The 11335-nt window shown below is 38.7% G+C and overlaps 1 protein-coding gene across 2 annotated transcripts in view; it reads right to left on the bottom strand.

The window, feature by feature from the left end:
- The window catches only part of NAA50 (N-alpha-acetyltransferase 50, NatE catalytic subunit), a 28547-nt gene that overhangs the window by 3856 nt on the left and 13356 nt on the right, over window positions 1–11335 (bottom strand). Inside the window, exons 2-4 of one of the 2 annotated variants that reach the window (XM_016185260.2) lie at window positions 2811–2944; window positions 1723–1842; window positions 953–1019 (exon numbers count right to left, since the gene is read on the bottom strand). In XM_016185260.2, the coding sequence (XP_016040746.1) occupies window positions 953–1019; window positions 1723–1842; window positions 2811–2944 (321 nt within the window). Of the gene's footprint in view, window positions 1–952; window positions 1020–1722; window positions 1843–2810; window positions 2948–11335 lie in introns of both variants that reach the window. The other variant, XM_016185259.2, reaches the window with a different exon arrangement.

Below are 11335 nucleotides of genomic sequence, written 5' to 3'. Positions count from 1 at the left end.
TTTAACATGTGTGCTCACCAGGTGTGCTACCACCTGGCCCCCAAAGACTAGTTTTAATCTTGGCTTTTTTTCTTTTAATATTTATTTATTCCCTTTTGCTGCCCTTGGTGTTTTACTGTTGTAGTTATTATTGTTGTTGTTATTGATGTCCTCGTTGTTGAACAGGACAGAGAAATGGAGAGAGGAGGGGAAGACAGAGAGGGGGAGAGAAAGAGAGACACCTGCAGACCTGTTTCACCTTTTGTGTAGCGATTCCCCTGCAGGTAGGGAGTCAGGGGCTCGAACTGGGATCCTTATACCAGTCCTTGCGCTTTACGCCACGTGTGCTTAACCCGTTGCACTACTGCCAGACTCCCTTAATCTTGGCTTTATCACTGTTACTTTGCAACTTGTATTCCAAGGTGAAAGAGCAAACTTGCTTGAGGCCGAGCTTTGTCTACTGCATCAAATATGCCAGTGGTAGTGGCTTGCTCTCCTCCTCAGCATTATAATAAATTTTTAATTCCTTGGTATGTCCGAAGAAACAATAAAATAAGCGACCAAGTTTTAAAAGTTTCCAGTACAGATTTCTATAGTCATTAAGCTGTCTAGATAACATAAGGAGGCTAGCAGGCATTGTCGCACCTAGTACAAAGTGCAAGGATCCTGGTTGGAGCTTCTGGCTCCCCGTGTGTGTGTGTGTGTGTGTGTGTGTGTGTGTGTGTGTGTGTGTGTGTGTGTGTGTGTGTGTGTGTGTGTGTGTGTGTGTGTGTGTGTGTCTTCACAAGCTGTCAAGCAGGTCTGCAGGTGTCTTTCTCCCTATTTTCCCCTCCTCTCTCAATTTCTCTCTGTCCTACTGGGGGTAAAATGGCCACAGGAGTAGTGGATTCATAGTGCAGGCCCCTAATCACTAATATAACTCTGGAGATAAAAAAAAAAAAAAAAGGTAAGAACATAATAATACTTTACTTACAGATAAATGTTGTCAAAAGTGCCGTCTTTTTCACAGATGTTTAAGACATGATTTAGCATTTTAGTTCCTACCAACAAGACAAAAAGTAATGTCAGAAAAAGCCTTTAAATTATGCATCAAATTGTATCTTAAACTTATTGAGTCCCGTGGTCCGGGAGATGATGGTGCAGTGATAAAGCTTTGGACTCTCAAGCACGAGGTCCTGAGCTTGATCCCTGGCAGCACATGTACCAGAGCGATGTCTGGTTCTTTCTCTCTCCTCCTATTTTTCTCATTAATAAATAAAATCTTAAAAAAAAAAAAATTGAGTCCCTTAATAGTGAACTTAAAATCTTGTTTCATGGGCTAGGGAGGAAGCATGATGGTTATGTAAAAGATTTTCATGCCTGAGGCTATAAGGTCTCAGGTTCAATCCCTAGTACTTGTCAGAACTAAAGCAGAATTGAGTGTCTAATCCTTCTTATTCAAATATAAGTAAAATCTTTTAAAAAATAAACAGAATTTATGTTCTTTCTGCACTACCTACATTGTTTAAAACTGCTAACAGAGGGACTAGGGAAATAGCTTAAGCCTATTAAGGGCACCAAGTTATATGTCTAAATCCCCAGGTTTCATAATTTAACAAAATTATCTTCGTTTTGCTTTTAACAGAAATGTCAACAAGCTCATTATTATTTTTTTAACCTTATATATTCAGTAACCCTTCCACAGTATTCCTAGTAGAAATGGTTTGGTTTAGATACAGTAAAACAAAACAAAAAATACTTTACCTATCCCTAGTCTCCGGTATGGCGCCAAACATCCTAAAGTCATGATGTAAAGTCTCTTTTGATTCTGTGAATGATCCACCCTACAGCATACCGCACCTACTGCAATATCATTGAAATAGGCTGCCATGGAAAAATAAAGATGAAAAGTTTAACAGACAAAATATACTACTGAATATATGCATTTCTTCAAGAGCTAAATGATTGGTATCATCGTTTCTGAGTATTAATAGGCTTGTGCCCCATATACTATTGTATGAAATTACAATCTCCAGGTCAGGCCATAATACAGCAGGTTAACTGCACATGTCGTAAAGTGCCAAGGACCAGTGTAAGGATCACAGTTCAAGCCCCCGGGGCTCCCCACCTGCAGAGGAGTTGCTTCAAGTGGTAATGCAGGTCTGCAGGTGTCTATCTTTCTCTCCACCTCTCTCCATTTCTCTATGTCCCAGCCAACAACGATGACATCAATAACAACAATAAAACAAGGACAACAAAAGGGGGGGGGCAAAATAAAAAATTTTAAAAAATGTAATCAGTCTCCTTGAAAGTTCTATAAAAGCACAGGCACATACTAAAGATATTTGTTAGCATTTCCTTTTATTTATTTTCCCTTCTTTAATTTGATGGAGAGAAACTGAGAAGGGGAAGATAAAGATACCTGCAACACTTCTTCAGTACTCGTGAAATGTTGTTCCTCCAAGTGGGAGCTAGGGACTTAAACCCAGATTCTTGTGCATGGTAATGTGCACAAATTAGTGAGACATTTCTCAGCCCGAGCATTTCCTTTAAAATTTAAATATTTTATTTTCATTCAATGAGTTTTTTTTTTTTTCAGAGCCTAGATCTCCTCATCATCCCATGCCCATCATTTGTAAAGTAAGATTACATTATAAAGTAGGGGTCGAGAATATGAATTAATGAGTGAAAGGAAGTGAGTTTGGTCCCCACTGCACTGAAGGAACTTTCAGTGCTATGATGGGTATCTTTCCCTTTCTCCCTGTCTCTATCTGGGGGAAAAAAAAATAGTAGTAGGCCCAGAGCAGGGAAGCCCTGGCATAGACAAAATAAATAGAGGAACAGAGCCATACCAAGTTTTGCTAGTTCGCCAACCTCCAGCACATCCTTGTAGAACTTGTCATTGTAGCTGACTGGAAAGATGACCTGGTTTAATCTCTTTAACTGTTTAATATTGTGTGGTGTCACATCTCCCAGCTCGATCCGGCTACTGGAACAAACCAAAATGTACTCAATAAAATATAATTAGCTTAAATACACACACACACACACACACACACACACACACACACACACACACACACACACATATTTAGTTTCATTTGTTAAGATGAATATATTAAAAGGGTACCAAGTCTACCAATGTTTGATAAATCAACCCTTTCAAAATGATTTTATTCCTATGAAGATTATTATTTATAAGCATCTTTTGCTAGTTATTTGATTCAAATTCAACCTACAGATTTTATGCAATTTTTTATATATATATATATATATATATATATTACAGGACAAATAAAGTAAACAACAATTATTAAGACATAATATTCTATATGAGTGTCCAAAGATGCTCTATAGTTTAAAGTTTAAAAAAATTGGGCAGTAGCATAGTGGGTTAAGCACACGTGGTGCAAAGCACAAGGACCAGCATAAGGATCATGGTTCGAGTCCCTGGCTCCCCACCTGCAGGGGAGTCGCTTCACAGGCGGTGAAGCAGGTCTGCAGGTGTCTATCTTTCTCTCCCCTCTCTCCATTTCTCTTTCCTATCCAATGACTGCAATAATAAAACAACAAAGGCAACAAAAAGGAATAAATAAATATTTAAAAAAAAGTTAAAAAAATATTTTCTTAACCGGAACACTGCATAGCTCTGGTTTATGGTGGTGCAGGGATTGAACCTAGGATCTTGGAGCCTCAGGCACGAGAGTCTGTTTGCATAACCATTATGCTATCTACCCCTAACCCAAGTTTTGAAAAATTTAAAGACATTACTAATTAAAAAGACTGATGATACCTAGTGTTGGTAAAAAAAAAAAAAAAAAAGATGATACCAGCACCACCATAGGATAATTAGCCACTAGATTTAGGGTTACCATACCAGCACCACCATAGGATAATTAGCCACTAGATTTAGGGTTACCAGTGGTAGAATCTGACTTCATCTTAATTATATCTGAAAAGACCCTATTCTAAAATAAGGTAAGAATTTTGTGAATGATAGTATTTAAAACCACACCTACCAAGAACCTTGATTTTAACCCACTGAAACCCATTTTGGACTTTTGATCTCAAAAACCAAGGAAAGAACAGAATTGTGCTGTTTTAAACCATTTTTGTAATAACTTTCTATAGCAGTGGTAGGAAACTAATGGCTGTTTTCCAAAGTGGCTGCACTATGTATATTTCCATCAGCGATGTGCAAAGGTTCCAGTTTCTCCACAGCCCCAACACTTTTTTTCCTGTTGCTACCAGAAGGCCTCAGCTATGCAAATCCTACGACTACTCCCTGCCAACTCTTATTCTTTTATTTTCTTTCCAAATAGGGTGAGAGAGCCACAGAAAGAAAAGAAAGCCACACCACCACTTCTGAAGCTCTACTTCTGCATGGTGCACTCAAGACGTGGTGACTAGGGATACCAATGCAACTCCACACATAGTAAAGTGTAAGCTCTACCATGTGAGTTACCTCTCAACCTTGAACATTTTTTTAAACCAGACCAATGCTCAGCCCTGGACTATGGTAATAGCATGGACTTAACCTAGGATAGAACCTGTGGTCTCCAAGTCATGGATGGGCATAAAAGTTACCTGGGAATAAGTCTAGAAGTTTTAGATGAATTAGAATTCTCTTTAATATGGATCGTTAAATTTTAATAACAGTTAATTATTCCAGATATATTTCTTTATCCAATATGTAACTTGAAACTGTTTTCTCCCAACCCGTGATGCATCTTTCAATTTTTTAGTTATTATTTTTTTTGTCCTTACCAGTCTGGACTGATTTTTTAAAAAAATTTATTATATTTATTCCCTTTTGTTGCCCTTATTGTCTTATTGTTGTAGTAATTATTATTGATGTCGTCCGTGTTGGATAAGACAGAGAAATGGAGAGAAGAGGGGAAGACAGAAAGGGGGAGAGAAAGAGAGACACCTGCAGACCTGCTTCACCGCCTGTGAAGCGACTCCCCTGCAGGTGGGGAGCCAGGGACTCAAACCGGGATTCTTACGCTGGTCCTTGAGCTTTGCGCCACGTGCGCTTAACCTGCTGCGCTACCGCCCAACTCTCCTGGGCTGATTTTTAAAGACAAAACAGAAAATATACTTCAGTATCAAAGCTTCCCCCAGTATGGTAGGGGCCAGCCTTGAATATGGGTTGCATATGTGGCAAAGCTACAGGTAGCTTTGAAGCAGTTATGTTGGTAGTCCTTTTTCATTTACAAAATAATAATAAAAACTCCAGACCACTCAGTTCTTCTCATTTTCTTTCTTTTTTATTTAGCCAAAGCACAGCTCAGCTCTAGTTTATGGTGGTATGCCAGGGGGACTGAGCCTGGGACATTGGAGCTTCAGGCATGAGTCTCTTTGCATAACCATTATGCTATCTACCTCTACCCCCTTCTCATTTTCTTACTAGCATACCACACTGGGGTCAGGCAGTGGTCCACTTGGTTAACTGCACACACTACAGCGCGCAAAGAGCTGGATTCAAGGCCCTGGTCCTGGTCCCCACCTGCAGGGGGAATGCTTCATGAGTGGTGAAGCAGGGCTGCAGGTGTCTTTCTGTCTCTCTGTATCTTCCCCTCCCCTCTCAATTTCTCTCTGTCTCTATCCAATAATAAATAAGTAAAATATATTTAAAAATTGCATACCACATTAAACACAAGTTATACTAATAAGGGAAACTGGGAACACTATACTCTTTTCATGACTGTTAATCTAAAAACTATATTCTGAAATGATTATTTAAAATTATTTTCCTTTTTGTTGCCCTTTTTATTGTTGTTGTAATTATTGTTTTTGTTGATGTTGTTCGTTGTTGGATAGGACAGAGAAATGGAGAGAGGAGGGGAAGATAGAGAGGGGGAGAGAAAGACATCTGCAGACCTATTTCACTGCCTGCGAAAACGACTCCCCTGCAGGTGAGGAGCTGGGGGCTTGAACCCGGTTCTTAGGCTGGTCCTTGCGCTTCATTACACGCATGTGCTCAACCTGCTGCGCTACCACCCGACTCCCGCAAGTTCTTTAATATAAGGCTTGACAGAACTAGTAAAGCAGTATATTTTAGAACTTTTGGTTTTGGGGACATTTTTAAATACTGTTTCTATTTTAATACTAAGCTTATCTGAAGCCACTGGCCTGGACACCATATAGCTTACCAATCTTTAGAGAAAAAAAATAAAGGTATAGTGTAAAGTGGCTTCAAACTTTATTACAAAGTATATAATATGATACAGATCAATGAAACAGAATTGAATGCCTAGAAATAAACCCACACACATACTGATTCTTAAATCTGAAAACAAATGAAGAAAGGAAAAATCTATCAACAAATAGTGTTGGGGAAACTGAACAGTCACATGAAAACAAACCAACCCCAGATCATTCTTTTAATTCCACACACAAAAATAAACTGAAAATGTATTACAGACAATATGAATTCAAGACCGTAAGTCAAATGGCACAGAAGAAAATAAAGGTGTTATATTCTACTAAATCACTATCGGGGGAATCAATTTCAATGAAAACAAAGGTAATGAAATGGGAAATGAAAACAAAGGTAAACAACAGGGATTATATTAGATAAAGAAATTTCTGCACAGCAAGAAAATATATCAGCAGTATGGAAAGCCAGAGAAAATAGTTGCCCAATAGGCACGATAAGGTGTAAGATATGCAATGTTCAAAAATAAAATAAAACAATCCTGGGGTAGGGGTGGGGAGGAAGGTGCAGGGACACAACTATGACTAGATAAAGATATACAGGTACATGAAAAAATACCACTATCATTTATTAGGGAAATGCAAATCAAAACTAGAAAGAGATTCTTACATCTCTTAGAGGATAGACAGTATCAAAGAGCCTAGCAGCAGGTGAGGGTGTAGAGGAAAAGGAATCCTCATGCACTGTTGGTGGGAAAGTATACTGGTGCAACTGTTTCGGGAAACAATACAGAGCTTCTTTGAAAAATTAAATCTGGAACTACCATATCACTAGCAACCCCAACTTGGGGCAAGTGGCTGAAGATTATGAATTCATTAGCTCAAATATGCATCACAATACTTATTGCAGCATTATTTACAATGCTAAGATATGCAGGTGTCTCTCTCTTTCCCTCTCTATCCCCCTTTTCTCTCTCAATTTCTGACTGTCCAGTAAATAAAGATAATACCAAAAAAAATTAAAAACAAAGAAAAATACTGAGGGTGTGTCTAGTGTATGGTGACAAACAGAAAAGTTATGTGTCCTTCAAAACTAATTCTCTGGTGTAATGCATCAGAACAAAGAACTTGGGAGGAGAGAGAAGGGTGAAAGAGAACAGTGTGGTCTTGATACATAATGAAATCGAATTTATGTATCAATAACTACACTGTAAAGCATTAACCCATTCAATAAAATAGTAATTCTCAGGAGGAGCTTTCTGGAAAGATGTTCATGTTACTGAAATACATCTTCTACAGAACACTGAAAAAATTGTTCGCTGCTTTGAGAATCATAGGCAACACTGTGGTATATAAAAATTCAGATTTAAACACTGATGTATATATATATATATGTGTGTGTGTGTGTGTGTGTATTGTAATAAAACACCTCATCTTTAATCTTCCCCCATAAAAATCATATATACCATTTATAAAAAATACATTTACTTATTTTTGGCTGGGGTTGAGCAATGACACACCTAGGTGAGCACACGTTACCACGCTCAAAGACCTAGGTTCAAGTCTCTGGTTCCCACATGCAGGGGAGAAGCTTCATGAGGTGTGAAACAATGCTACAGGTGTCTTTCTCCTTTTTCCCTCTCAATTTCTCTCTGTCCTATCATATAAGTAAGTGTAAATATATATACATTCCCAATATCCCACAATGGAATATACACTTTTGAAATTGTCATGTAAATTCTACAACATAAATTAATAAACATCCCACTGCATTAATATAAAAATTGTAAATCTGAGACTAGAGAAAGAAACAAAAGTCGACCTGAGGCCAGACCCCATAAACCTAATAACAATTTGGATAAAATAAATGACACTCATTGCTTTAACAACTGGAAGAAAGTCTAAACTTGTCAGATAAAAGTAATACAAAAGCTGGATAAAGGCAAAAGACTAACTCATTTAATGAAGGCATTTTTGGTCAATACTAAGCCACCCCATCATCTGGGGCTCTAGTCATGGAATCCTTAGATTCCCACAGATAATATGGTCCTAGAACCTCTAATTAATCTAACATCACTAGTCACTTCTATCAGGAATGTCATCATAAGCCCCCTTGTGGGCCTCTCCAGGACTGCCCCACTCTCCCCAGGAAGGCTTTAATTCTACTCTGCCAGTTGAAGTAGACTGGTCCTGAAATCAGTGCAGCCTAGAATGTTCCCAGCTTGACCATGAACTGCGAGCTCAGACTGACAAGGACTTGGAGATTGTACAGGTTCCTGTACTAAATACAAAATATATGGGCGCCCTGGGTCAGATCAGCGGGATAAACAGTTAATTGTATTTTTATATTTTCTTCAAGATTAGAAGCTATTCCCTTCCCTAATCCTGCTTTCTAGCCCTAATCTATCTCTCTCTCTCTCCTTTTTATTTATTTATTTTTGCCTCCAGGGTTACTGGTAGGGCTCAGTGCCTGCACTATGAATCCACTGCTCCTGCAGCCACTTTTTTTTTAAATAATTTTTTTTTAATTTCTCTCCTATTACTGAGAGAAATTGAGAGGGTAGGGGAAGATAGAGGGGAAGAAAAAGATAAACACCCACAGACCTGCTTCACCACTTGAAAAGCGACACCCCTGCAGATGGGGAGCTGGAGGCTCCAACCTGGATCTTTGCGTGGTCCTTGCACTTCTCACTATGTTCACATAACCCAGTGTGCAACTGCCCAAACCCCCTTTTCTGTTAGTGATTTAATAGTGATTAACAAGATTGTAAAATAATAGGGATAACAAATTCATACAGTTCCCACCATCAGTTTTATTTATTTTTATCACCTTTATTTATTGGATTGAGACAGCCAGAATTGAGAGGGAAGGGGATGGCAGAAAAGGAGAAAGACAGAGAAACCTGCACCATTTGCAAAGCTTTCTCCCTGCAGGTGGGGGCTGGGGGCTCGAATTTGGGTCCTTGAGCATTGTAACATGTGTGCTCAGCCAGGTGTGCCACCATCCAGACCCAACAGCGATAATTCTTTCACCAATTGTTTTACATATTTATTTACATTATCTGCTAGGTTTCAGGTTCGTATAGTGGCACTATAGTCTACTAATGAACATACTAGTTGTTAAAGAAACCAAGCTATTCTCTTTGTTCAAGTAAATTCATATGCCACGTTATTTGTTTTTCAAATCCATAATAAATTTCCCATAACATCTTAGATTAAAGATGTGACCAACTCATATGGAGAACTAATATTTAAGTATCACTTCCTGGAAGTATACAACTAGTACTGGAAAACACAACTACTTGCCTTTTTAAAAAATACAGTCCACTTGGGAGTCGGGCAGTAGCGGGGTTAAGCGCAGGTGGAGCAAAGTGCAAGGACCAGCGTTAAGAATCACAGTTCTAGCCCCTGGCTCCCCACCTGCAGGGGAGTCACTTCACAAGCAGTGAAGCAGATCTGCAGGTGTCTGTCTTTCTCTCCCCCTCTCTACCTTCCCCCTCTCTCTCCATTTCTGTCTTATCCAACAACAATTACATCAATAACAACAACAACTACAACAATAAAACAACAAGGGGAACAGAAGGGACTAAGTAAATAAATATAAAAATATTAAAAGACAAAATGAGATGCTAAGTATTGAGTGTAGCAATAGCAGGTAAGTACTAAGTGTTTTTAAGCTATTCAATGTAAGTATCAATCATGACCATAATTGTAAAAACAGGATTTAGTGGCAATATTTTTGAAGGCCACAAGATGGAGATGTGATTCCAGAAAAGGGACTTTTAAAGATTATATATACTAAGATGAAGAAACAAAAGCATAGAGAAGCTCAGCACTCCAAGGGACACACTTTAGATGGGAGTTAAGTATTTTCATTGTCGCACAAAATTTTAACTCCTTGCTCATGTCTTATGCAGTGATGGGGGGGGGAGAGACCCCCAGAAGCCATTAAGCCTATTCTCAGATACAGTGACACTGAAATCCAGACAAAAAAGTGTCTCCATTTATACAGTCAATTATCAACAAATCCAGAATTCGGTCTATGTCTACTAATACCATTTTCAGTGTAAGGTGGGCCATACCACGTTCTCTCAAAAGGAGCCATCTATACTCCTAATTAGCAAAGAGAAATAACCTAACTTGGAACCTAAAGCATCTCATTTGAGGAAACATTTGCCTAAAACTTAGAAATCAAGCAAGGATTGTGGTCCGGGAGGTGGCGCAGTGGTTAAGGCACTAGGCTCTCAAGCATGAGGTCCTGAGTTCAATCCCCAGCAGCACATGTACCAGAGTGATGGCTGGTTCTTTCTCTCCCTCCTATCTTTCTCATGAATAAATAAATTCTTAAAAAAAAAAAAAAGAAATCAAGCAAGGATCAAAGTATGCTCAAGGCCCTTTGATAAAAGCATTTAGAAGGTTAATATTTTTCTTTTTTATAGATTTAGGTTTGGCTATAGAAGCAAGGATAATGGCCAGCTCTCACATAAACTGGTGTCAGGGATCAAACTTGTGGCATGCAGGATCTGTGGTCCAACAGGATGAACTACTTCAGCTAGTAAATTTTCTTGTAACCACCAGTAAACTTATTCTAAACTCTGGCATTCAAACCAACTGCATAAAAAGGAGTGATCCCTCCAAAATATAAACTTCTTCAGCCTCGAAGTAAACTCACTCAGAATTTATGAAAGCACAGCTTAAACACTTGATTGTACATGAGGCTTTACTCAGTCTGCTGAAATTCCTTACTCATATTTATGACTTATTTGTCTTTTCCACAACATAGCAATTCTGCACTGTTATAAGCACTTCTCACAACTTTCTTTTCATTAAGCTACAGACTTTAAAAGCAGATCTTCAGGGGAGTAGCACAGCGGGTTAAGCACAGGTGGCGCAAAGCACAAGGACCGGCATAAGGATCCCGGTTCTAACCCCGGCTCCCCACCTGCAGGGGAGTTGCTTCACAGGTGGTGAAGCAGGTCTGCAGGTGTCTATCTTTCTCTTCTCCTCTCTGTCTTCCCCTCCTCTCTCCATTTCTCTCTGTCCTATCCAACAATGACAACAACAATAATAACTACAACAATAAAAAAACAAGGGCAACAAAAGGGAATAAATGAATAAAATAAATATTTAAAAAAAAAAGCAGATCTTCAAATATTTCAAGGAACTGCCAAATAACTGGGTTGGAAGTCATGATGTATTTTTTCTATGAAAAATGCAT

The sequence above is a fragment of the Erinaceus europaeus genome, chromosome 9 (assembly GCF_950295315.1).
Source record: "Erinaceus europaeus chromosome 9, mEriEur2.1, whole genome shotgun sequence".
Taxonomy (NCBI): Eukaryota; Metazoa; Chordata; class Mammalia; order Eulipotyphla; family Erinaceidae; genus Erinaceus; species Erinaceus europaeus.
The sequence above is the reverse complement of the archived record's forward strand: the minus strand, read 5'-3'. Positions and strand labels throughout refer to the sequence as shown.